The sequence below is a fragment of the Falco peregrinus genome, chromosome 3, assembly GCF_023634155.1.
Source record: "Falco peregrinus isolate bFalPer1 chromosome 3, bFalPer1.pri, whole genome shotgun sequence".
NCBI lineage: Eukaryota > Metazoa > Chordata > Aves > Falconiformes > Falconidae > Falco > Falco peregrinus.
The window spans coordinates 21,102,611-21,129,927 of record NC_073723.1 but is presented as its reverse complement, the minus strand read 5'-3'; the positions used below and the strand labels follow the sequence as shown (position 1 = coordinate 21,129,927).

The following is a 27,317-nucleotide window of genomic DNA, read 5'->3' as shown; positions in this document are numbered from 1 at the left end:
GTGAGCGTTTCAGACTACCATTGTTTATACCATTCTTTTACTGTGGGTAGTTCATTGACGTACAGAATGGATCCAGCACATCAGAGCTTTTGCCATTCAAAAGTGTTAACGGCACTGCAGTTTACAGCATTTTTTTTCTGCCAGATGGATGATCATATTGGCCTAACAGTTCCCAGCAATTTTTGCAAGTCAGCAATAGACTGTGCAAGATTTAGTGGATGTTGTTTAGCTAGAGCTTGCTTACATAAAGAATATGCAAATACATGCTTCCTACTGAAGGATTCACTCAGATAAGATGTAAAAAACCCCATATTCTACTTTGCCTTAAATTTTCACGACTACTATGACTAAGAAGAGATGAAGTTTCCATCTTTTCCTGTAAGTTGTATTCTGACAGCTGGCATTCCGGAACAAGTAATAAATGCTCAGATACTGTAATTGTTATTTTACTGACAACTAACCAGCTCTCTAATAAAGGGGAAAAACAAACAAACAAACAAAGTCAGTCCTGAAGCACACCTGGTGAAAATAAACAGTCTGCCAGGGAAATGAAAGCCAGGCATCATTCATCAAACTCAACAAAATAAAAAGGCTCTGCGAGTTCTTCAGAAGTGGTGTCTCTGAAGGTCAGAAATGTATTGCAGCAGTAGAAATCTGGAAGTAAATACTGCAAGTTTTTCAAAACAGACTTCCATCATTGTTGACAGAAACATCTCAGACTGGGGTTATTCAGCCTGGAGAAGAGAAGGCTCCGGGGAGACCTCACTGCAGCCTTTCAATACTTGAAGGGGACCTATAAGAGTGATGGGGTCAAACTATTTAGTAGAGCCTGTTGCAATAGGGCAAGGGGTGATGGTTTTAAACTAAACGAGGGTAGATTCAGACTAGATATAAGGAAGAATATTTTTTATTATGAGGGTGGTAAAACACTGGAACAAGTTGTCCAGGGACATGGTAGATGCCCCATCTCAGGAAACATTCAAGGTCAGGTTGGACGGGGCTCTGAGGAACATGATCTAGTTGAAGATGTCCCTGTTCACTCCAAGGGGGTTGGGCTAGATGATCTTTAAAGGTCCCTTCCAAACCAAACTATGCTATGATTCTATGAATCAAATGCCACAAGTCTGGATCATGTACAAAAACTGAAACAGACTCATATGGGCATATACTGTGCTCATTTAGGTTTCATTTTCTGAATGTAAAAGTATTTGTGCTACCAAATAACCCAGAAAATCATTTTTTTAAAACTAAAATATTAACTAATTATCAGTAAAAACTAGAAGCTTGAGAGGCACACAGTTTTCTACTTCATCAGCCTGGTGTTCAGTGGGGTTTTTAAATACCCTTATTACTCCCTCACATCTTAAAATGTTCATCTCTTCTAGTACAAAACACTACTCCATCACTGTGCACATGAAAAGTCAATATTAAAGGTGCATGCTCAGATCTCAGAAATCAGGAAATGTCAGCTCTCAGGTTGCATGAGCACTTCTATGTCTGTCCTTTACTCATACACATTACCCCAGAGACTTCAGCTGTGTGTTCATATAGTGGCTGCTCAAACAGATGAGCTATTGTACCTTGTGAAGACTGCAAACAACAAACTGTTGGAAGGCAGGGGGGTGTTAGGAGGAAATACGCTTGTTCTGTACTCATACTCCTCCCTAAGCACTACTTTTGGACAAAGGGAGGATTTCTAGGCTAGAATCATCTTCGGCCTGATTAGCACACTCATAACCACAGCTACCTCACTACTTTAAAGATGCATATACAATGTATTTAAAAACCATGTGTACTGAGGTTTCAGAGAGAATCCATGAAAATTACTACAACACATGTAAACTGCATATACAAGATATCATTTGTAAGAAATTAAACTTATTGACAATTATTCTCTGTATATGGAATGACAGTGTATTTCTATTTTGAAAAAATATTTTTTAAATAAAGCAGTAAGAGAAGAAAATTAAAGCTTCCATAAAAGTATACTGTTGATTCACAGAATAGCAGCAGCCCCTCTAAACAGACATTCCCTTTACAGAGAAACATCCAATGCAGCCAACAGAAAGACTCATAACAATTAGGCATTGCATATATTCCTAACAAAGAGGATCAAATACATGTTTAGGTACACACATACAGCACAGGTGTTGATGACTATGATTATAGCCACTTGACACCTTTCACAATCATCAAGTGTTGCTGAAGCACAACCACTGAGGCTGAAAATTTCCATGTCAGTTATTTTTGCATCAGACTGATTTTTGGTAGGCTTAATTGCTATTGCCAAAATTTCAATGGTTTTCAATAAAAGGTCAGGGAAAATACTTGCAGTTCAGTTGAAAGAATTAAATAACTGTTGGGAGGAAGAAAAAAAACCCACAGTTTCTAGTTTGAAAGCACAACTTGAAAGTAAGCCTTTATGGCAACATGCTGTCTTCCTGAAGACCAACCTAAATTTGTTTGTGTTAGAACCTTTAAAGCATTTCACAGTCAGCAACCACTTCACAGACCCACTCAGAAAGTCATTTCAAGAAACTGTGCATGCTCCCACCCCAGGCTAAGAGACAGAGTCATCCAAGCCAGGCAGTGCCTCTGTGGAGCCAAATACAGTAAGAGAAGAAAACCGTCCCTCCTGTACTTCTAAAGGTTTCCACTACTGGGAAAGAAGATTGTTAACAGAAGGACCAAAAATCTCAAAACAAACAAACAAAAAAATTAAAAAGACTAAGACAAGAAAATGATGGAAGGTCCCAGTTAGACATGACCAAAACAGAGCCTAAATTTGCAGTCTCTTGAATGGACATTAACCAGTACCTGAAACAAAAGACTCTCAAGATTTCCTCTACTGTCAGCCAGTTGCTATGAAATTCACTGGTAAAATGAAGTCCTCATTGTCCTCCAGCGACTGATCCCTGTAGATTAGAAACCAAACCATCACACAAACACATAGTTGCCATAAGCAGCCAGGGACAGCTCTACTGAATTCAGCTCTGGTGATGAGCGATGTGGGAATCAATGTAATTCAGTGTGGTGAGCTAGTTGCAGTTTGTGGGTTCGTATGCATTGCAATACCATTCCTCCATTGCAGTATCACAGAGCATCCCCTCACAAGGCTCTGCCTTGCTCGCAGCCCAGAGAGGAGACTGCTCATGAACACTCCATATGATCCTTCATCTAGCCTGAGAGCTGTGCTCAGGCAAAGCTGTGTCATGCTGCAACAGTGCAGATCTATGAACTATGACAGTGATGTTAAAGGTGCAGGAAATTAGAATTGGACAATCCACTGTCAGCGTTTCTCCTTGAATTACGCTTACTGTAGTTTAACATTTAACCTTTTTTTTTTAAAAAAAAAAAAAAAAGCCTTATACAGTTCTACGACCAATGTATTCTTTCAACCTGAGTAGGTAACTCTTCTGCTTTTGTTAAAGAAAATTCATGCACCAAGATAAAATCTCCTGGAAACCTACAGTCCTTGAATTACTTTTCTGAATGGACACCAGAGAACACCTGAACTTCACAACCTGAATACCCCAAGAGCTTTTGCAAAATCTCAAACCCTGAGATTAGGTAATTATTTAAACCCAAAGAAGCCATAAGCACAGAAAAAAAGTAGTAATTATATTCACACAAGTAGAATATATTCTTGCCTAAAAATGGGACAAACACAGCCAGTGTGAACCCTGCTTTCTTTTAGATTGATTTGTTGTCTACACTTTGCAGCTCTAAGTCCCATCCCAACAATACATCATTAGATCAGGAAACCTTATGGCACTACTTTATGTAGCATATGGAGGCCAAAGATAGCACCACGGTTAAAATCCTATTGATCTGGTCCAGGCTAATCAGTCGATTGCCACACATTTCTGAATTGGAAAAAATACTTGAAGTGTTATGCCTTCAGAATAAACAATCTTCAAATAGTTATTTTCATTATCAATTTCATAACAGCGCAAGAGCCACTTCTGATGTTGCAAATCATCATATAAGGAAAGGAAATATAAGGAAATGCGTAGCATGACAGAAAGATTAGATATCTGCCCTACAGTGCTTTTTACAGCAATTCCTAGGCAACAGCTCTAGAAGTCAGGGTCTCCTACCAGGCTGTAGATTCTGGTACCAGTCCCAGCAACACAGCATTACACGCAGCTTCAACAACAAATGTTTATCTCATCTAGAAAGAATGTGTAAATAGACATGGAAAACAGATGCTATCAATAAGCTATGTGCAGAATCTTACATAGAAATTACACCTAAGAAGAGAATTAAAGGAACAGCAGGTATGTGAGCATGTATCAGCATCCCAGTGGACTGATGAGAAACATGTAATAGATCGTTTACAAACGTCATCTTTGCATATGTCACATTTGGTACATTTGCAAAATTCAGGTCTCTGGGGAATTCTAAAAGAAGACAGATGAGGACTTTAAATCTCAGAGTTAGACTTTCTGTATTACATGCAGACAGCCCAACGTGCTCTCTGGTCAAACACAGGAAAATGTAATAGATTCTAACCCTAGAAGAGCTGTCGGGAAAACACACAGTACGCATAAAAATTACTAACTGGTTTTACCACGTAGCTTCCTAAGTACAAGTACTTACCCCAAATGTGCTGTTTACAACAGGGGTACATCTAGTAGCACTCAGGACTGCTCACAATAGCTTGAACTGGGAATACAAAGATAAATTGCCCTTATATCAAAACTTTTATCCTAGACCTAGTCTGACATAACAATTGAACTAGTAGGAAAAACCATGCGTAGAGCACAGGAAGAACAGCTGGGTAACTGACAGATTATTTCAGCTGTAGCTTTGCTAATTAGTATCTCCCACTATGTGGGGTGCCTAGTTCAAGGCTCATTTGAACTTCCCAGGGGCCTTTGCTTCTGAAGGCCTAGACTCTCAAGATGTAGAAAAACAAAACTGCAAATACAGATTGCTCCCTACCCAAATCCACACAACGAGGTTACAGAGAATACTGGAATCTAGAGATTGCAGATATTTCTGCTTAAAGGACCACTGTGACCATGGAGCCTGGGTGCTGCATGCATGCTTGCTCACCCTGTATTTTTCCACCCACCTTTCTCACCTTTTAAAAACTTGATTTTGCCAGTGCCTACCCTTTTTCCTAGTAAGCACTTTCACTGCTGAATGACCTGCAAAGCCAGGATTCATTTTCTGATTACTGAATCACTCGAGCTTCCAATTTCAGCTTTTGAATACACGCTGTTGTCCTGCTACGTCCCTATACCCAGTTATCAAGTCACCTATCAACCCTCCTTTCAGTAGTTTCATCTCCTGTAACATGACAACACAAGGCTCATCTTCCAGGCTTGAGAAAAGGCTGGGCTCCACCTTCCATCTACTGCTACACAATTCTTAGAATTAAAACATCACAACCGGACACATTATCCTAGTAGGAGACTTCAGCAACCCAGCCCGCATATGTCACAACAGTCCCTGCTATTCAATACAGCTGTTACAACAAGAGAGTACATTAGTCCTATTAGCTTTGCGTTTAGAGTACGTGTAACATGGCTACCTACAATAACCCCCACCTCACTTCTTTGAAGCCTGCATTCCTAGGGAGAACAGGCCATACCTGTGGGGTGAAGGGATTTCTCATATATTGCACGACATTTGGCTGCAAGGAAACAAATTCTGTTGGAACCATTTAGTTAGGTTATTTATACCACACTTGTACCATTAACCTGTCCTGCTAATTGTTTTCTACCACCTCAACTGCAACACTTAGATGACCTGAAGTCTGAACAATGCTGTGCAACCAGTTAAACCGGGGGACACCAATAAAGGCCCTTTTCATTAGTGTCTCCCTGCTGTGTATGGGCATCTGTCAATGAACCTGCCTGACTGCAGCATGCAGCATACGGAATTAAAAGGCACATGTTTAATTAAGATGTCATGTGATCCTAGGCTGGATGCTTAGGGGGCAAAAAAAAGATACTGTATTCCACGTGGTAGCAGTTAACTACCAAACTTGTACCCTTGCCAATGGAAAACAAGAAAGAAATAAAAAAGTACCGGGTTAGTTTGACAGGCCAGGCATCAAGATGACTGGTATTAACTATACAATGCAATTCTTTGTTGATAGAAACCCAAATTAACTGTTCCATTATTTTGGCAGAATTGGCAAGAGGCTAACAGGTCTGCAGCTACTTGTGTTGAGTTTAATAAAAAGAAAAAAAAAGCCCAGATCAGCATTTTTTAACAGAAAGAAGCTTTCTCCATGAGACAGCCTTGGAATGAGTCAGTACGATATGAGTCTTCATATGGCTTAATGTAACATAAAAATGGACTGTACACATCTGTGAATGGCAAATTCAGAAGTAGATTAGCTTAGGATAATGGTTACAGGTGACATTCATCACAATCAAGCTCTCTTTTGTTTGTTTTTGATAAGGCAATATATGACAAGCTTTATCTACATCCGTATAACATCCATAAACCAATGGACACAAGCATTTTAGCACTGCAATTTAACTAGTGCTTGACAGCTGATTGGATTGCATTACTTCATAGGTTTGATATGCTCATAACAGATTGTCACATTCCTGGCATTTCTCCAGACAGTGTTTATACTTAACAACAGCAACAAAAAATTAGAACACGTAACAAACATTTCCTTATAGGCCATTTGGGATTATTCCACGTTTGGCACTGTTTTTTGAATAACCGTATTAATCCATCTTGAGGTTTTGAGCTGTTATATTTAGATCAAGAACATGTACTGCAAGATAAAATCTACATAACCTATGCAAAACAAACGTTAAAAAGTATACATTCAAAAGGATAGTCAAGGAAAACTTTAGCTAAATAGAACACCTGTACCGACATTCAAAACCCAACTGGACACACTCCTGGACAGTCTGTTCTAGCTGACCCTGCATGTACAGGGGGGTTGGACTAGATTATCTCAAAAGGACCCTTGCAACCTAAATAACACCAGGATTTGGTGATTTTGACCTGCAAACAGCTAAGTATTCGCAATACTGCAATTCACTGCACCCAACAGAACCTGCAGAGAAACAGACCGGGGTTTATACACATAAACGTCTTTGGGTGGATCAAACACTTCTGTAAAAGACCTCCCTCTAATCACAGCGCAATGTCACCAGGCCCAGTGCAATGCAGGTGCCCTGTCAGTACGGTTGACAGGACTGGGATTACATTGACAGCTTGTCTCAAATACATGGCACACTGACAAAAGATACACATTTCCTCAAGGGTATCATTGTTCGGCATTTCACAAAAACAGAACAAACCCTCAAATTCCCCTTGGGGGAGCATTTAAGTTTTTTAGTCAGTGATTAAGAAGGAACATTTCTGTCTGTGGAGCTTGGAGGCTTCTCTTACTAACCTAGCGGGCAGGAATTCCATTGTGCTTCAAGCAGAGCTATTGGAGAACAGGGCAAGGTCGGCACAGCACGATGGGTTGCAGGCTCTTGCAGTTCTGAAAACTTTTGTGGGATAGCTCATGTCCTGACATGGTTTTTTGATTTCTTCTGGGTTTTTTTTTTTCATCCCTTAACCCTGCTTCTGCTGTAAATATGCAGCAATGCAGTCCTGAAAGACTAAAATCCACAGCAGACTGTAATAGCAGCCACAGAAGTTCAGTAAGAACGGAGCACCCGATTTTCAGCAGCAACACAGCCCTCAAATGTATGCATGCACATATTGGATTATGATAGATAGTAGTTATATTTAATAATAAGTCATTAGAACAGGAGTCCCCCAAGTTTTATCTGGGATTAACCACTTAACATTGATTGCTATATAAAAGAGCTTGCTTCCGACAAGTACTTCGTGGTTCAGTAAGGTTAATGAAACCTCAGGGGAGGGAAGACTGGTTTTTGCTGGTTTTTTTTTTTTAAGGAGTCATGCCTTTAGTACACCTTGTTAAGAAGGTTCATGGATTAATCTACATGTCTGTGTTTCAGACCAAAATGGCTTATTAAGATCCTACTTTTGTGTGTCAATGCTCACATTTGTAAGTGTAGGGTTTTTCTTCATAGATAACAAAATCAATTAAGAGATGGAAGTTTCTCACAGTGGATTCCTCTTTTCCGGTAGCAAGCAATTCTTCTGGCTGCACACAGGAGGACCAAAAGCCTTCTCCTGCATCAGTTAAGTGCCAATCACCACTAGGGTCTGAGGAATCAGATAAACCCTTCCCAGGGTGTGCAGATCCTTGTTGGGTGAAGGGCTGAAAATCAGTTCCTGAATGCAGTAAGGGATTGGACAGAATCCAGCCTTTTTGTTTCTTTTTGTTCCATGAGCAACGTCCACTGAATTCAGAGGAAAATGTTGGAGCTGGATCCTTCCATCTTTGCTAAAAGAGCCAGGTATCGTGACCTGCCTCCACTGCACATTCTACAATAACAAGGATAAAACTCAGCGCCATGCGCACTGTATCAGGCCCTGTCAGACTTTCAGCCTGTTCAATTAACTATATCAAATTAAAAAATAATTTTCCCTGGAGTATTGGGAGGCACTCCTTTTTTACTGAAGACTGCTCCCTTGACAAATCTGGACTTTCAAAAGCCAGGTGCTTCAGCACCTGAGTGGTTAAAAAAACCCAAAAAGGCAGCTTTAGGTTTTATTTTATTATAATATGAGGAAGAGAGAAGTGCTTTTTCCTCCAGTCCCTTGCTCTCTGTAAAAGGCTCAGCTGGCTGAGCTGATACTTCCAAACCCAGCATCATTTTCAAAGAGGGACACGAAAAAACTCAGGAATTGACAAGGTATTTAGAAAAGACTGAAAGTTAGGGGTAAGGACTGGCTTGCTTCATACCCTCCTGAGCACAGCTGTCACTGAAGACACAAGCTTACACACACGCTGATGTTCTGGGAGGATAACGCCTGCGGGAGGTACCGGGGCTGCCGCAAGGCTGGCGGCGGGCTCGCGCTCCGGGGCGGCGGGGCGAGCCTTAGCCTGGCTGCTGGCGCCCCCCTGAGGCGCCCGGCGGTACTGCGCCCCGCGCCCCCGGCAGCGACCGGCGCTCGGCAATGGGAAGAGGTGTAAAAAGAAAAAAAAAAAAAAAAAGTTTTCCCAAACGCGTTTTCTTTTTTTTTCTAAACACCAACCCGAAGACGTCTGGGAAGTACTGATGACTGCAGGCGGCTGTTTGCTCTGCACCAGCGGGGGAACTCAGGGCCCACCGCTTGTCGGCAATGCCCTGATCCTGGCCAGGGGTCCGGGGGCAGAGAAAGCAGAGTGAGAACGGGGGGGGCCACCACAGAGGGAATATTTAGGACATGAGCTAATCCATTTCTCAGAGACCTGGTGCAAGAGTGGATCTGTTGTCTGCATATATATTTAAAAACAAACAAAAAAAAAAATCAACCGTGAAGAATCTGAAATGACAGCATAACCGACAGTGGGCATCTGGCTTGGGAAGAGTCACAGGGATTAGACACCGGTGGGAGTCGGAGGTGAGAAGGAACACCATGGATTGCAGACCAATCGGATGGGAGAGATTAAATACACACTTGTTTGTGCCACAAAGCAGAAGTCAAACTCACAGCCATGACTTCCTCCAGGTTCAGGTTTCAGGAGAACTTCCCTCTGCATTTAGGTTAGCTGTGTTATTAGCCTGGGGAATGCTGCCAGATAATTATAAGATTACACTAAGACTAAATCCCCATATCATGAATAGCACACGCTGGCAAGTAACAAGCTGAAATAAAAAGAATCAGCTCTAGCTGCTCACTGATATCACAGGCACACACTCACTAAGCGGCAAATTAATTCGTTTCTCCAAAGTGAAGGATTGCAAGGTCCTCTAACAACTCCTCCACTTCATCATCAAAGTTTTCCCCATCTAAGTTTCCTTACCTACAACTGAGCCTTAAAACTGACTTTGTGTCTGCACAGCAAAGACAACAAATACTCCTTCCCAGACAACAGTATGAGTAATCTGAAGGGAGACACTCCAATACATCCCATTTTTGTCCTGGTTCCCACCAGAATGGGAACCAGAACTCCTGAAGCATTGCTGGAAAGCTTGACTTGGTGGGAAATGAAAGCCCAGCAGTACTAACCAGCAGTCTGAGCTAAAAAAACCCCAAGTTTCAGCCTCCATATAGCACAAGTTTTAAAAAAGCAACACAGAATTACAGTTTAATGAGACTTTGGTCAGGGCACAATACTTGGAATCAGCACAATTCATAGGAAGGCCTAAATATTCCATGGCCAGTTCTAAACTAAGGGCCCTGTCCTTTGAGTGGAAAGCCTCCAGGCTGTTGCACACCATACTATAGTAGTACATCAGTATTAATTAAATGGGGAAATAAAAGAAAGGAAACAAAGGACTGCCATCAGGGTTAACAGTGCTACATCCCATGGTTTCAAGCTGTTCCTTGGAGGTCTCCAAGTAATAAGAGCACTTCACCCTACCTAGCTTCTAGATCATGGGATCACACAGCCTAGTGATTGATCAAGGAACATGGTAAAGTAATAATGTAATCACTAACGGTTGGTGATGATTCCAAAAACCTGTAGAAAAAGAATGTCTTTAGAAATGAGAAGGTAGAGCTTCGGTATTTGGTAAAGTGTTAGAACTATTCATAAGGTAATCAACACCCCTGTAAAGCAGCCAAAGAAAAAAACAGTTGATAAAAAGCATGTTTCATCAAGAACACATGAAGGGTCACAAAAGAATGAGGACAAAGGAAACAGGGTGAACATAAAAGGGCTGTTTTCCTAACATCTTTTAGCTTAAAGTCCACTAAATTCATCTGTTTGGAGGCATCCCTCATCCCCTTCATTGATAATTTCAGCAATTTCCTCTATCACCCTTGGTCTTATGAATCCCGCTGAAGTAGGATGCCTGAGTCACCTAACATAGACAGGGTAAGCACCCAAGTCTAAACTCAGTATCTCCTAAGCTTCTTGGCTGTCAGTGGATCACGATCAGTGTACCGTGCTTCTTGCAGATATGCTGTGCAGCCTTATCAGCAAACTAGGAAATACCGCAAAGCTTTACAATATGGTTTGAAAAATCCTGAAATAGGCTTTGCTAAGACATTTGATACAGTTTTCCATATCTTACCCTAATGCACATTTTTAGCTCCCCTCTGAGTAAGAAACAGAAATTGATTTTGAAACTGGTTGCCACGATGAGAGGTTCTGGGGGTGAGTTTTACACGACACTGATGTGAATCAGTGTTTTATATAGACAATAGAGTAGGTCAGGTTTGCAAAGACTGTACAACAAAGATCTTTTCAAGGAGGAAGGTAGAAGATTATATGATCACTAGTTAGTAAAAGTTGTCTAAAATAAATAGAACAAGACTAAATTAAAAATGCAAAAAATCCTGGCGTTAGAGGGAAGGAATAATCTAATTATCATTGCCTGTAATTATGAAACATTACTTCCCCAGCATCTGACAGCACTTGAGGAGTAAGTACTGAGGAGCAAGTAAACACTGCTTCAAATGAAAAAATATACCTTTTTCTCCTTTCACCTAAATACTCACACTCCAAGGATACTGAAGAATTTACCTAAGCTAAATTGACAGGGAATTTCAAATCTGAAGCTAAAGGACAGGAATTATACTTTCAGTTCAAAGATGATTTGGATTCTGTGTTATACATTAGGTAGGAGTAAAAGCTACAGCACATCTGGCTACCATGGCTCTTACTGAATTCTTATATAGTGACAGAGTAAAGAAAAAGAGGCAGCTAGAGTGCAATTCACTTTCGAGTGTACTGCAGAGCAATCGTTTGTTGAAACCATGAGAGATCTTCCCAGGTAGTTACAAGAGCAGAGAGCATACCAAGGAAAAGCAACCAGACCCAAGAAATCCCCAATAAGACAGGAAGTGGTGTAAAACATTCATCAGCTACTTGCACAGCAGATCTCACAGCTGGTAAGAGAGCAGGAGCATGGAAACTTAATTTTGAATTTAGTAGACATAGAAGCAATAACATTAAGATATCATTGGCAAGCAAGGACAAAACTGCCTCCATCACCCTTCAGCCAGTTCCCTTTCCTATTAAACTGAACAGATGATACTATCACTTCTTCCATGCAGGATTTTATGTAACAAATAATGGCATTAGACACTCCACGTTGGTTTGTGCATGGAAGAGAAGACAGCTCCACTTCATAACTAATTGACTCCATTTCTTACAGATGTAGGGCCCAGCTCCCCTATGCACAAGCAGAAAGTCGGTTTAGCAATGAAGACTTTGTCAAGGCAGCTAGTTGGAAAACACTCTCCTGTTCCAGACTAAAAGAAAAAAAACTCATAAAAAAGATTACTTTCTGCCATAATACTCCACAGATTGTTTTTCACAGAAGAGCCAATTTATCAGAAAATAATCAACTATGTTAATATTTAAGTTACAACTTCAATGAAATGTTCAAGTGCCTCACTGTCCCCTTCTCAACTGCAGGTGAGCCTTTCCTGGTCATACCAGATCTCTTATGAGCCATTACAGTCTTGCCTCCTGTTATGGGAGTTCACTGTATATTGCATGAGCTATAATCTGGCTGAAAAACCATTCTATGATTCTGTGAAAAGCCAGACCCAGGAACCATTGCTGAGACATGAGAGAAGATTACTTTCATGCAAAATTTTCTTTATCATTAAGAGGCTGAATAATGAAAACAATAATTTTGACTTTGCAACTATTTGGCTCATCCAACTTCTCTCGTTCCTATGCTATAGAAACACAATTACATTAATATATTTCTGACATTATTGCCCATGCAAAAAGAACAGTTGCCACATATTATGCAAACAGGAGCCTTATCCCAACACCCATCTCACTCTTTGATGTGTTCCACATGTTAAAAGTTTGAGAGCAGCCAAGTATGAAACAAGGAAAACTCTTTAGCCCCACACATTTTCCAACATGAGTATCACAGCTCCACAAAGCATACTGCAAATAAGTCTGACCTTATCCAGGCAGCAGAATAAAAGCTCTCTCCAGGGTGAAACAGTGATTTGATTTTATTTTTCAAACTGCAGATGGATGTAGTCAGGATTGATCTGACAGCCCACCAGCCAACACTGCTGTTAAGACCTCACAAGAGCGAGCAGGGAAAAGTGGCATAAATAAGGACCGTGGGCAAGGCTGGCTGAAGCTTTGCACTGCAGAGAAGAGGAGGGCTTCACAGAGATGGCTGGAGATGGAAGTTGCTTCTACAACACCACTATCAGATGAACACTGCTTCAGAGGAGAGATCTATTGTGCTGAAGAGCACTATCACATGCAAAACAAGGAAGATGACTAATATTTTACCAGAAATACCCTCCACTTGGACACAATGAAGGTCCTTTTCGCTTCTACTAAAAAACCTCTTTTCTTCTGTGAATAAGCTAGATGCTTTCTGAGATATACGACAGTGCTGCAGAATGCTCAAAACTTGCTACAGGTTTGGGACAAAAAGGAGAAAAATGTGGTAAGCAAAACTTTAATAAAGCTTTTAAAGAGGCTAAAGTACTTCCTACACAACCTTGCCCTGACCCAGGACCTTCTTCACTTGGTACCAGTCCTACACCTGATCATAAAAAAAGTCCTCTACCAATAACCACCTAGAGGGTAGGTTTGACCAGTTTATAAGGCACAATAAGACAATGTCCAATAAAATAAGCCAAGAAAAGGTGCCAGTTTATGTAGTCTTCTGTACTGTAACTACTGTAACTACATCGGGATTTATGAGAAGACTCTGGAGGGCCAGGTGTCAGGTAAGACAGACAGGCAAGCACTGGGATGAACACTTACTGAGGTCACCTTACAGAAGACCTCATCTTGCTTCTTGCATCACATGTCAATTAGGTGTGCTGTGTCACTGGCACGAGAGGTATGTTGGGTCAATGTGATACTCATCAACACTGCAAGGATGAAGGATAACAAAGCTGGAATCACTTGCAAAGGGAGGGATCACGAAATGAGCAGAAGTTGTTCCAAATGAAGCTAACCTGTTAATAGGAAGATTCAGCTGACACAAACACTGTCTTTTATACACATATCACAACATCGGTATCTTTATCTCTGTTGTACAGATGCCAAAACATATACAAGGAAGATGAACATGCCCAGGAGGACACAACACGGTGACTAAAGCCACCTGGGTTTGGTCACCCTTCCTGCCCCAGAGGTAGGAACAAAACCCAGGCCTCCTGTGCTCCACTGCACACCTTTCATCCCCAAGTCACTGCACTGGTTGCAGCACAAAACTCAGCCAAGTTCAACAAAACAAAGGGCATAGTTAAACTAGATACGCTCTGGAAATTGAAAAGATATCTGCAGTACTTTGATAAGAAAAAGAAGCCCTTTCTCTGTATGGACAGAGTAACTTAGACCCTGAAGATTCAGTGTGCTTCCTAAGAATACCACGGTAACCTGAAACAGAGCCAAGATTTCTTCACATTCCAGAGTAGCATCTTGAAGCACAAGACCATTCCTTCACGTGAGCATTTCAGCTGATACGAAAAAACCCTAAGATTTGCAAAGATATTACTGAAGCGAAAAAAATTAATCAATTCAGGTTTTAAAAGCAAGGTTTTATATGAATTTTATAAAAATATGTCAATATAGCTGATTTAATGCAAGCATCTTTAAAGTTTATAGAATTAGCCAGATTTTAAGCCTATTTCCATTAAGTTTTCAGTGGCAGTTCATGTTTCATTTTTCTAGGTGCCATTTGGTGTTTCATGAATATTCATAAGTTCTGGTACCTTCTAAAACCAAAAAGAGGTTTTCTCTAGTCCTGTTCCTTTCCTCCTTAAAAGTTTAATTTAAAAAGGCTTGAGTCCTTTCAAGCACCTTCTATTAAATTCCTTCACTTGGACCAAGGTGCCTCTTGGGTATTACTTTGACAGAATGAGGTTTGTTTAATGATCATAGCATTAAAATCTCATGCTCTGAAGAAATGCATTAGCACACTGGGGAACATGGTGTAGAAACAAGAGGTGAAGCAGGGTTTCTTTCCTTCCTTCCTTTCTTTCAACAAGTCCCACATCAATAATTAGTTACTTTGACATCTTCTTCATTTACTTTGTCAATGGACCGTTTTCCCCAAAATTATTATTTCTTAGTCATTCTATGCTCAGTCTTGCCCCTGTTAATGCTGAGACATTGCAAAAAAGGCACACAAAGAACAACTCATCTCTCAATAACTCCCTAATCATTTAAAAATCCTACTGCCTGGCAAATTCAGAGCCACAAATGTACACTGAAAGCAAGGTCTATTTCTCAGGTCTGCCTCCTGGATTATACTGGTATAAAATGACTATAAAAATCTGGCCAGTCAGAGCAACTTTTTATGTCCCCTGACACCGATGTAAATGCCAACATCAGCAGTAGAGCCTCTGGTGACATGGCCCTACCACTACATTGTTTTCTTGGTTGCACAGGCCACTATCTTCCTTTTCTTCTCTCTTTCTATTGTCTTATTTTCCTACCAGTGCCAATTCCTACCAGGTGCCCTTAGACCTCACTCAGTATTAGTCCTTCAGGTTCTTCAGTTCTGGCTCTGCACCCAACACCATGAAAATGGACCTGTTGCTGAGTAAGTCAACCTAACCAAATGCTCCACTCCCTGAACTCAACAATTTTGTGTATAAAAGAAGTCTCTGAATTTCCTGTTAGGCCTTTCCATATTTAATTCTCCCTAGCTGGCTCCAAAATGCATTTCACTAGTTCTGTGGTACTAAGTACTCGGCAAATTATAGGACCACCAAAGAATTCAGGTTGAAAGGGAACCCAGCAGATTTCTGGCCCAATCCCTTGCCCAAAGCAGGGTCAGCTATGAGATCAGATAAGGTTTTTCAAAGTTTTATCTAGCTGGGGCTTGAAACCATCCCAGGACAAAGACCGTGCAACCTGTCTGAGAAACGTGTTCCAATACCCAACTGTCCTCACAGGGAAAAAGCTTCTCCTTATGCTCAGCCTCTTGTTTCAACTCAAGTCTGGTGTCTCTCATACATCACTGTGAAGGATCTCGCTCCATCTTTTTGACAACATCCTTCTACACACTGGGGGCTGCTGCTAGTCCCCCCATCCCACCCCCAACAAGCTGCCTCTTCCCCGGGCTGCCTCTTGGCCCAGCTCCCTCAATCCCCTTGTCACAGGGTAAGTGCTCCAGCCCTGAGCATCTTGGTGGCCCTGGAGTGCAAGTTCCAGCACTGTGGATCCAAGAACTGGAGTGTAAAAAGTGCAAAGTAAAGCGGAACAATGACTATCCTTGATCAGCTTGCTATGCTCCTATTAATACTGATCATGATTCTGTTTGCATTTTTTTGCTGCCAAGGCACAACACTGGTTCATTTATTCTTCCTGACTATCAAGACCACAGGTCCTCTCCATCAAAGCCAGACAGCCAGCCCACCCCAGGCTGAATGGGGTGCAAGGGGCTTGGCCTTCCCAGCTGAATTTCATAAGGCTCCTGCTGACTCATTCCTCCAGCCTGTCTGGTTCCTGGTCCCTACGAATGGCAGCCCTACTCTTGAGTCTATTGACTGTTACCCCCAAGTTGGTGTCATCTGCAAATCTGATGAGAATACACTCTGTCCCACGACATCCTGAACATCACTGTTAACATGAAGAACTTTTTCCTTACTAGGTAAAACACCAAATTAAGTATTTTTTTTCTTATACATTTGCAGCTGCTCTTTATTAGGAGTAGTAAAAAGGTATAAAACCCCCCCCCAAAAAAAGGACATTTTGGGTTGCTTTTTTGCCCCCAACTCTATTAATAAACTGTAATCAGCAACTAATAGTCCCAAGTAAAATGCCACACTTTTCAACCCCTACAGTTAACAACTGTTAGATATGCTTGCACAAGACCATTTTCCTGGCTTATGATCATGCCTCAGATTTTATCTTCAAATAAAGTTTAAATATCCTTTTCATGTCACTTTCCTCAAGTTCTTTTCCATCATATTTTTCCATATCAAAGCAGCCTGTAAAGTCACTTTAATTCCTGAGAAATTTTCAACAATCACATTCACTTTTCCATAGCCATATCTGGAAACAGTTACACTACCTTGGCTTAATCTTCACACTAGTTTCCATGCTCCTTTTATATTCTACTTTTTTTGGAGCCACAAATCCACTCTTATATCCCCTTATTAGATTTCAAGTAATCAGAGTCACAGGGACCAACAGCACTGGAAATATCCTCCCAAGTTATTGATTTCACTCATAATATTATCACAATATACTTTTTATAATATCTGTACAAACATTGATTGCATTTCTTCTTTTCTTTGGCAGGTACTGAAATTGTTTCCTTTCCTGCAGATGTATTTTCTAACACTCATACTAGTATTTTCCTTGTACCTCTTTTGGGTAAAGTAAGAAAGATTGATCTTGATTCTTCTTTTTCATAGAGGTCTATAAAGTTCAAAGTTTTGCACATCTACAGTGAAACTACAAGGTTTCCATCTATGTTTATGTTGAAATGAAAACAACTTCTTCCTTTCAACTTAATTTCACAGTGCCTTATTCCAAAAGGAGACAATATAACAGTAAAACAGTACGAGAAAAAATTAAGAAATAGTTTCAATTTTTTTCTGGTAGCGCTCTGGATGCAGTCATCTGTACACATGGGTTGGGAACACAGACTACATTCCCATAGACTGCATTCAACAGATGGTGACTTAAAGGAAATGGGCACAGTAGTTACATACTAAAAGTCAACACTTAAAGCAATACAAACCACTTCTCATATGTAAGTGTGTATGTGTGTTCATGGCTACATAGTAAACAAACATTGGTAGTTTTGTTTGCCATGTTTGCAATCATTCACATATTATCAGAAAGGAAAGAATAGCAACAGGAATCAATGTAAAATTTGAAACGCCACAAGTACGCATACATGAAAAGACACTAATTGAAACATACATTAGTTAACAATACGTTATTGTTAAGACTGAGTATGTGAAACTAAAATCTCTGCTTGATACTATGTGGCTGAATGCCAGTCCCCAGTTTTGTACACCACCATTTCAGAGAACAAATTCTGTTCCACATTAAACTTTTTACAGATTAATTACTGTCTGGGATATGAGCAAAAATGCTATTTAACTCCCAAGTTATATCCGTATTTATTTTAACCCAGTTACTCTGCTAAACTGATTGTTAGCTCAAAGTGGTCAGCTAAAATACCAACACAGAAAACTGAGCAGGAGCTAACAAGTCGAGCACATCAACAAAATCAACATCAGCTTCTAAAATAAATAGGAAAATAAAATATAATGATGCTTTTTAATATATTCTTTTAAGACAACACACTGAGCGTTGAAGTTTAGAGGTTCTGTGGGTATTTGGGAGTCAAACCGTGATAGAACAAACATGTATGTTTTAGACTAGACAAAGAAAATATGTGCAAGTGGGAAGCCCCCATCCAGTAAAGAAAAGGCTGCAAGAAAGAACGATTGAATGTACTTGAGCTACACTTGGGACAGAAACCAGTTTCATTGGCTGGAAATAATCGTTTAGATTATTAGTAGGAAAATACCAACATTAAGGACCATAAAATACTGGAATGGAGAGATGTAAAAATCTCCTCCATTGCAAGTTTTCCAGAACAAAGTTAAGACAAATATTGGTCAGAAATGAACTTGCTGTATTGATCTTGCTTCATCCCTAGGGAGGGGCTCGGCTGGACTTATTTCACATTCTACATTTTAAGAACTCTAATACTAAAAAATAAAAAAAAAAAATGAACTCAAGGTGAAACACCTCAATGAAAAAAAACTCATTTACATTTTTCCTCATAGGACATTTCTTAATGTTTGGAGTGGGAGGGGTGTTATTTATTTGGAATGAACAGGGTGTATCCTTTACCCACATACAGACTGGCTTGTTTCCTCATTATATTAACCCTGAATAATCTGAAAGAGACAGGGAAATCACTTACCACATCCTATGAAAACCAGTGTATTCTCCCTGCTCTAAACCTTGCAACTGTCTGGTCATACAATCAACAAAAAGCCCTCGGTCCATGGTTACAATCTATTAACAAGAAAGTAAAATAACGTGCCACATTTTAAATAAAATATTTCTGATAGTGCATACTTTACCAGTTATGTCATGCTGTTTGAATGACTCACTGTAGATTTGATACTGATTAGGGCAATGTTTCTTCAGCCATTTGCAGACATCCTGCTGGGTCCATAATGCCACAGGCTTGGTCAGCTTCACAGTCCCGGACTAGAAACACAGAATGAAGAATAAAAATATGTTTAGTCCGCACACAAGTTTCAGAAATATTTATCTGTGACGTCCATATACAATATTAAAATAACACATGCAAGATAGGAGCGGCTCTGGCTGGCAGATACCCAATAATCACCCGCATGGTACACAAGACCCAGCTATTCAAACACATCACACAGGAATCACACACAGTGAAAGGTTCTTTATTTTGCATTGCACACATGTTCCTTGCATCAAAGAAATACATTGCACCATGTCTTACTTCAGTAACAGTTAAAAGAGTGACCAACTCTGACTGCACCCAAAGGGCAATAGGTGCTGCCTTTGAAGCCTTCAAATTCACAGAGGTTTGTATGTCTGTGTACCAGTTTGTGTATAACCATAGAAGACCGGGCATACCCTCAGGCCAGGCATGTTTCTCAACTACAGTTAGAAAAGAGCTTGCAACAAAGCTCTTTAGTGCAAACAAGCTTAAAAGACTAGTTGTCCCAGGAAAAGAAGACTACACACCAATGAAGCTAAAACTAGTGATACTGGTTCATACTGAGCATTTCAGCTGACATCCCTAGTTTGTGATGTTTACAAGCAGTTTTAGTTTTTCTGCTTCCTTTTTACCTTTAACCCTCCTACAATCACCATTATGTGAAATAAGTAGGCCTCCTGCTTAAAATAGTTGCTTCTTTATAAATAAGACCACTGTTCAATATTTTCTTGAAAATTCAGTTTTATAATAATCTAAACAAATAGCATAACAGTTTATACATAAAATATTCATAAATCAATTGCATTATCATATGTATAAACTCACGTTTCATTTAATCAAACAATTCACTTTTGCACACACACTCTTTTAACCATATAAAAATGCTGAGTTATAGATGACCCAAACTGCAGGGATTTAAAGCCTCTTGTCAAAGTAGGCAAAACAACAACAAAAATATATATTCAAAGTTGGGGGCTTGGGGTTTTTTTTGTGGTTTGTGTGTTTGGTTTTTTGGGTTTTTTTTTTTTGTTTGGTTGGTTGTTTGGTTTTTTTTGCAACATGGTCTTTCCAGAAGACTGAAAAAAATCTTAAATAGATAGGCAGTTATTACTAACAACAAATGTTTAACATTAGACATTGCTGATGTAAGTGGGTGTGAACACCAGTGTATCTATTTACTTCATGATTTTGGCAAAAAACTGAGCCTATGGAATCAAATCAAAGTAGCTTTGTTCCCATGCTGTGCATGCAGAATGCCTGTCCTCCATCCAGCTCCTTGGTGGTGAAGAAAGTTCAAGAGAATGTTTTCTGCCCAAATCTGAGGTGAAAGGGAATGTCATCTCAGCCATTTTTTTCCATTGGGAGTCATGGTGGATTGCCTCAACATGGCCAACCAGGGTTTCTCTCAGCATTTACGCAGATGTACTTTGTCAGACAGACTTTTTTTCAAAGTTGCTTTGAAATTTTTCGTTACTAAAAGCCCAAAGGACCAAGCAGTTTTAAGCTAGTGCTTTGCATGTCCTATTAAGTCCATAAAGTATATCATGCAGAGATATTAAGTTAGGGCCAGGGAATAGGGCAGAGTTAAAATTCCAATAGGCAGACATGTCTTTAATTTCTCATGTCCAATTTTCCCTATCTCTTTTTCCTTGCCTGGGTAGAAATTAAATAAACAGCAGGAAAATTATAGTTGAATATATAATACAATGCACATCCCTTAGCTCAGCTTTTTTTGTTTTGAACAGAAATACATTCACCAGAAACATGAATCCCATTTCAAATGCATGAATAGGCACCATCCACATTTAGAGATATCACAATGATGCACAAAACCACTCCAAATAATTGATTCTCATCTTTTGCTGCCATCTACCAACCTGTAGCAGGCAGAAGCCTGAGTGACAGACTTGGCGTCCACAAAAAGAAACGTCCAGAGGTGGCTGACAGTGTTCTATAACCAGGACATTGCTTGCTCTCCTACCATCCTTTCCAAGAAACGTATCAGTCTTCTGCACGTGCAGAAACCCACCCTGGACACTGCGTAAGTCTGGAGAAGGGGCAAGCTCTGTACGGAGAGCAAGTACCCTGCAACTGTTCCTCATGCAACTAGGAAGATCAAAGGCTCCTCTTTGAACTTCTCTAGCCTACTTGTTACTGCGATTTGAGTCAAAGAAGAAACTGAATTTCAATGAAGAGCCCAATATTATGGTGTCAGTTAGATGATTTTCATTACATACATATATAAATGCGTGTCCTTCACAAATACATCAAAGGAAGAAAAAAAAAGTCAAAATAGCCATAACACACAAGCAGTTTCTCTGATTCCATAGAAATCCAAGAACAACAGGGTCAAAACTTTGACGTATATCTTTATATGAGTTTCTGCTTGAATGTGAAGATTTTTCTTGAGCATTAGAATCTTTGAAGACTAGAGGAATGTATGTCAGCCCTTGAACAGTAAATTGTTAATGGCTTTTCTTGTACATCATAAAAATACTTAATTACAAATACTTGTATACAACTATATATAGCTAGCTGTATATTTACAAGCTATTTATTCCTAGCTGAAAGTACACAAATAGTGCCAATGTTTGTTTTAACTAAGAGGTTGCTCTTTTCAGTTCAGCCACCATTCTTCTTTTAAAAGGTTTAACCACCATCATGTTAAATACCTGAAAAACAGGTTTATCAGCAATTACAGTAGAAATTTAACATTTCCCTCTGTGCCCATAGAACAGAAAGAAGGATTCAAATGTCGCTGTTATGCCATGCAATATAAGTATCACTGCGCAAACACATGCTGATTTTTTACTGTCCAATGTTCAGAATTGTGATTGAAACATGTTTGACTTAAACTGCAGTCCAAAGAGGATATTTTTACATTGACACCATCAAGCATTACGTTTAATTTTCTAATTCATAAGGACTTTATGAGTGAAAGGAATACAGTTTTTTTAAAGCAACGGTTATTATAAGTATATTGGTTTTGCTTTCATCTTTGGAACACCATACCTGAAATATTGTTCAACCAGACGCTCAAAATGAAAGGCTATTAAAAAACATGCTTCCCTCCCACAAAATTAATGTGTTTGGTTCTTCCTGCTCTAAAGCTAGATCTTATACTAAAAAATTCCCCGTAAACCAAGGAAAATAACCCTTACCAAATGAATCTCCTCCCATTAACTATATACAAGTACCTAGGCAGGTGGAAAACATTATGTTTTACTTTATTGCTGTTTACCAGCTCAAACGGTAGACCCAAACTGATTAAAACAACGTATTAAAAAAAAAAAAAAAAGTTTATTTAGTTCAGCCTTCCCTTTCATTTTCCTGACACAACTCATCCTAAGATCACCCTTTGCTGGCAACGCTTTAATAGCTTTTATCCTGCCGAATGCCATGCCAACTCATGTGCCAGGTATAGATCTAATGAGAATAAAAGTCTGCAGTATTCTGATCTTTCCTTTTATATTTGAAGGAAAACCTGTTTTTTCAGGATTTTGTGTCAAACTTTCTTCTAAATTGCCTAACCCCATTTTTTGCTATGTTTCTCAAACTATAAAAATTAATCCAAAGGAGAAAAAATTAAGATATTTAAATTGTGACATAATTTCATGCTCTCTTTGCTCCATAGCACAGAGAAAGAGAAGACAGTACTTAAAAGCACCAACTCAAGAGTAAATAAACAAATCAAGCTTACAGCCTGCGCACTACTAGTGAGTGCATTTCACTGTTCAAAATAGCATTAGCAAGGAAGACCTGCTCTTCCTAAGCAATTACATACAAGTTATCTCTTCAGCCTTCCACGTGCAGTTTACCAAGCCTGCCAATTCTGAAAGTCAATTTATGCACCAGAATTTTTTTGTCTTTATTTATCGTATTTTACTCCAAAAGAAAGGTTTATGTATTTTTGAGTGATGGCAGATTCACTCTTGTTATTAAAAATACTTTACACTACAAGCCCAGTTATTTAAAAGAGCTTCTCCGACCCAAACATTTTGTGCATTTATAGATCTGCTCAGATTACAAAATCCAGGGACTGTGGAGATCAGAGTCCTCAGTCAAACAGGGCTGCAGGGCTCCTGGAAGAAGGCTGTCCAATACCATTTGTAACATCTAATTTGCCCACATACTGATTCTGACTTAGAAGCAGAGTCAACGCATATTTACATTCAAATTTATCCAAAGTCAGACCCTACAGTTTCTGCCTAAAAACATTTTGTATGAAACAAAGATGGATAAAAGAGCGCTGCTCGAAGCACCTTTCTCAAAAGCAGATGCTGCTCCAACACACATCACGAGAGATTCTGCTCTAGAGTTTATGGTTTAACTAGAAAAAGACAAAGCAGGACCACTTGTGCTCTAGCTGCATTGGTCAAAGAACACAAGCAAGGCAAGGCTACAAGGAGAAGCGCTATCATTTATTAGACCAGCAGTGTGGAGCTCTGCCAGCTGTGTTTCAGACATGAAGAAATCTTCACACAGAATAAGATGTGGAGTACAGCTGCTCAATGTTAACCATTATGTTAACCCAGTTAAACAGTTCAAGAGAAAAGGGGGCTGATAGCTGTGAAGGGAGGTATAGGAAGAGCAAAGGAAAGAAGTAATAAGGTCACTGCCACCTAATAGGGACAGAGAGAGTGCGGTGGGTGGCTGTCACCCCTAGAACAACACAGAGTCAGCTGGGGCAGGAAACAAGAAAATGTGTCAGAAAACCATTGATGTGTCTGTGATCTGAGAGAAAGAGACTGGGAGGAAAGGAATGGAATCATTTCATGCATGAAGTTGAGAAGGAAATATTTGTTAAATCAAAACATAATGTCTTCTGCAAGCAAACTATAAAGGGGCAATGATATATTTAAGAACTACAAAAATAAAATTTTATGTCGCCTGCTATAGATACATATAGCTGAGAACTTAAATGACACAGCTCCAAAAGCTGTCCAAGTTATTGTCAAATCTTCCAGGCTGCTCTGGAAACAAGACTAACAGCATCATCTTCATCGTTTATGACAAGAAGCAGCAGGAGCAGCAATGCCCAGTAAGAATTTCTAAAGCATGTGGGGTTTTTTAACATGCTTGGGTTATATTTCTAAAACTGAGAAAATAAGAATCTTTTTCATATATTCCAAATTACTTCTCCAACATTAAACTGCCTATATAGGATTCAGAATCAATGACTAACATAAAAGCCAGTTTCAATTCTGGAAAGAACAGAAGAAGAAGTGAGCCAGGCTTGTGAATGTGTCTTTATACGATGTCTTAAAATGTTGACAAATCTGGAAAGGACACATTTTGGTTTAGAAATACACTTTCTCAGATAGTCAGATAGTCATACTTACAGTTTTTTTTCCCAGCAAAGACTAAAAAAGGTAACAGCAATAAGCAGACACCCCATAAAACCACTGAAACCTCTGTTGTGTTGGGTTCCCATCTGTGTTACTGAGAATTTTAATACTAAGAAGAGATGAAAACAACAAACCAAAGGAAATGTGTGTATTTAAATAGAAACAAAACAAACAAGGAAAATATTGTAAGACATCTTCCCTTTTATGTTGACAAAAGACTGAATTGTATTTTTAATTGCATCAGAAATTCAGTCACATTCTAATTTATTAAGTCACTGTGGAAAACAAGAAATACGTATGGCAAATAAAAAAAAAAAAGCCCACGTTGTAATTTAGCACAATTTAAAGGCCAACTTTGCACAACTTTGGCTTAGCCAAGACCTAAAACCTAATGCCACCCAGGAAGGGTTAAAACAGAGACACTACAGCACCTATCATGCAAGTCATACACCCACGACTGATCAACACACAATGTCCACTTTGAATGAAAACTGTAGACATGGGAGACCTACCAAGACCCCCAGACTGTGCTAGAAGCATGGTCAGCTCGTGTCTTGCATTCCCCGAGTCGCAAGCTTGTGTCTTACATTTTCAGACCCAAACTTACTTGCTCCACGTGGCAAGATGCAAAATGTAACTGGTTGGCCTAATTATGACCCCCTGGGCATGGCAGAGTGTCATATAATGATGCCACGCGCAGGACTTGGAGGCTCTGCAGCTCCCAGGGTGCTCACATCCATTAACACAGCCTGACGTGTTAATATGCCACTAGAAGTGGTACCCAGCCCACACCTCAGCCCTTTCCTCATCACTCCCATGCATGTTGTCCTACATGTAGTCCCTCCTTCCCTGGTCTGGTCTGCCGGCACATGGCCACACCATGCTGCCTGACATCAGGGGCCATGTACAGGATCCCAGAAACGACAAGATCAGTTACAAGTACACACAACAGGGAGTTATTTCCCACCACTGGTCAGCAAAAGGATCAGAGTAGAGCCATAATACCTTCTGGTTCAACTAAACCCATATTCTCAGAATATATTGGGTTTTTAAGAGAAGCAATTCAGTACAGCCAGCTCACTGTGCCTTGTAGCAGCACAAACGAAGTCCAGACAAGGTACCTGAGGCTTGAGGAGAACCACATCTTCACTGACACTGAGCTAGTTCAAACCCACCTGAAGTCCAACAGACTGGATCCACTGACAGATCACTGACCCCTCGATCCAGCCACTGAACAGAGAGTGACAGTCCACTGACATCATGGAGGAAAGAGGAGAGAACAGAATTAAAGAAGGAGATGAGGACATCTGAGCGGCACCAGCTCAGGGCTCTGAGCACAAGGTGAACAGGGCTGGGTCAGCCCTTTCCAGGATGGACCACGTAGGGGAAAGACTGGAGACTGGCAGAGAAGCCATGGAAGAGGCACAAGTCAAAAAGGTCCTATAAATTAGATTTACTATTTCCATTCTCCCACTTTCTGGAGAAAAGGGAAAGGAACAAATTCCACCTTCTACAAGGGCCTCCCTCCTATGCAGCAGTTGTCCACAGCCTCCAGTCTCTCTCATTTACAGTGTCTCTTCACCTTTTCACAACCACAAGGGCCAAGTCTAGCCTCTGGCTTCTTTTTGTTGCCTCCAATGACTGCTGTAAATTGCTTCCCTACCAAGGGACTGCCCTGGCAGTGCTTAAAGCCCGCTCTGCACAAGCAGAAACTTCTAACCCAGGGTCCTAAACCAACGTAGCACCACCACTTGTCCAAAGACCAATGAATGAAGAAAGAGGTTTTCATAGAATCCCAGAATCATTTAGGTTGGAAAAGACCTTTAGGATCATAGAGTACAACTGTTAACCCGACACTGCCAAATCCACCACTAAACCATGTTTTACCTGGCATTCACGCAACACTGGGACTGACCCAATCCAGTACCTCCTGTACCAGTGCCACAAGCTTAGGTGTACTACAAACGGACTGCAAAGGGGCAGGAGAGAGAAATTATGAAAAATAATGAAACTGACCTGGAAAGTAAGAAGCTGTTAGAGGGAGTTAAATCCCTCTTTAAGGCTATAACCATCAACAGGAAAGGATAAAGTGCCCCCATCTCGCCTCCCCCCAAAACAAACACACATAAAAAAACCCCACCACTGAGAACTATCCTGATCAGGATAAAGACAGCATTGAAAGAAGCAAAGGTAAGTAAGGTGACACATTTCCCGTAAGAGTACTCTCTTTCAATGAGATATCGCACTCTGAAAGCGAGAATCATGACTGACAGATGCTGATGTTGATATAAATGGCAGTGGCACTATCAGCAAACTGTGAAGAACTGAAGTGTCAGGATGAGAAAGGAGAAGACAAAGGACTCGTCAGCACTGCCTCACATCTTTATAATTGCTATCAAAAATCCTGAAAGCCACAACTGGGACAGACAGGCCAACAATGCTTAAAATAAAATCACAATCAGGACCAGAAGCACAATCAATTTTAGGTTTTGACAGCCAAATCCAAATCAAAGAATGTAATGTTTTAAAATTCACTTTATCTAAAAACACTGCATTTTTAATCTTTCCAAACTAAAGATCCATTTGACTCAATGCAGAAGATGTCTTTCAGTCCAATAATTAAACATTTGCTTTTGGATATTTGCAGCAAAAATGCAGAGAGGGAAAGTTCTCTGTCAGGGTGAGGGTTCCTTCCCTGACAAAATCACTCAAAAATCAATTGTTTCATACTTTTTCACTGATGTGGTTTTGATTCCCCTTCTTTACTAGAGACAATTCAAAGCTGTCC

The 27,317-nt window shown here is 40.1% G+C and overlaps 1 protein-coding gene across 5 annotated transcripts in view; it reads right to left on the bottom strand.

The window, feature by feature from the left end:
- Positions 1-27,317, bottom strand: part of SAMD12 (sterile alpha motif domain containing 12) — a 178,813-nt gene that overhangs the window by 112,646 nt on the left and 38,850 nt on the right. For all 5 annotated transcript variants that reach the window (XM_055799673.1, XM_055799674.1, XM_055799676.1 and 2 more), the window contains exon 3: positions 19,063-19,192. In XM_055799673.1, the coding sequence (XP_055655648.1) occupies positions 19,063-19,192 (130 nt within the window). The remainder of the gene's footprint in view (positions 1-19,062; positions 19,193-27,317) is intronic.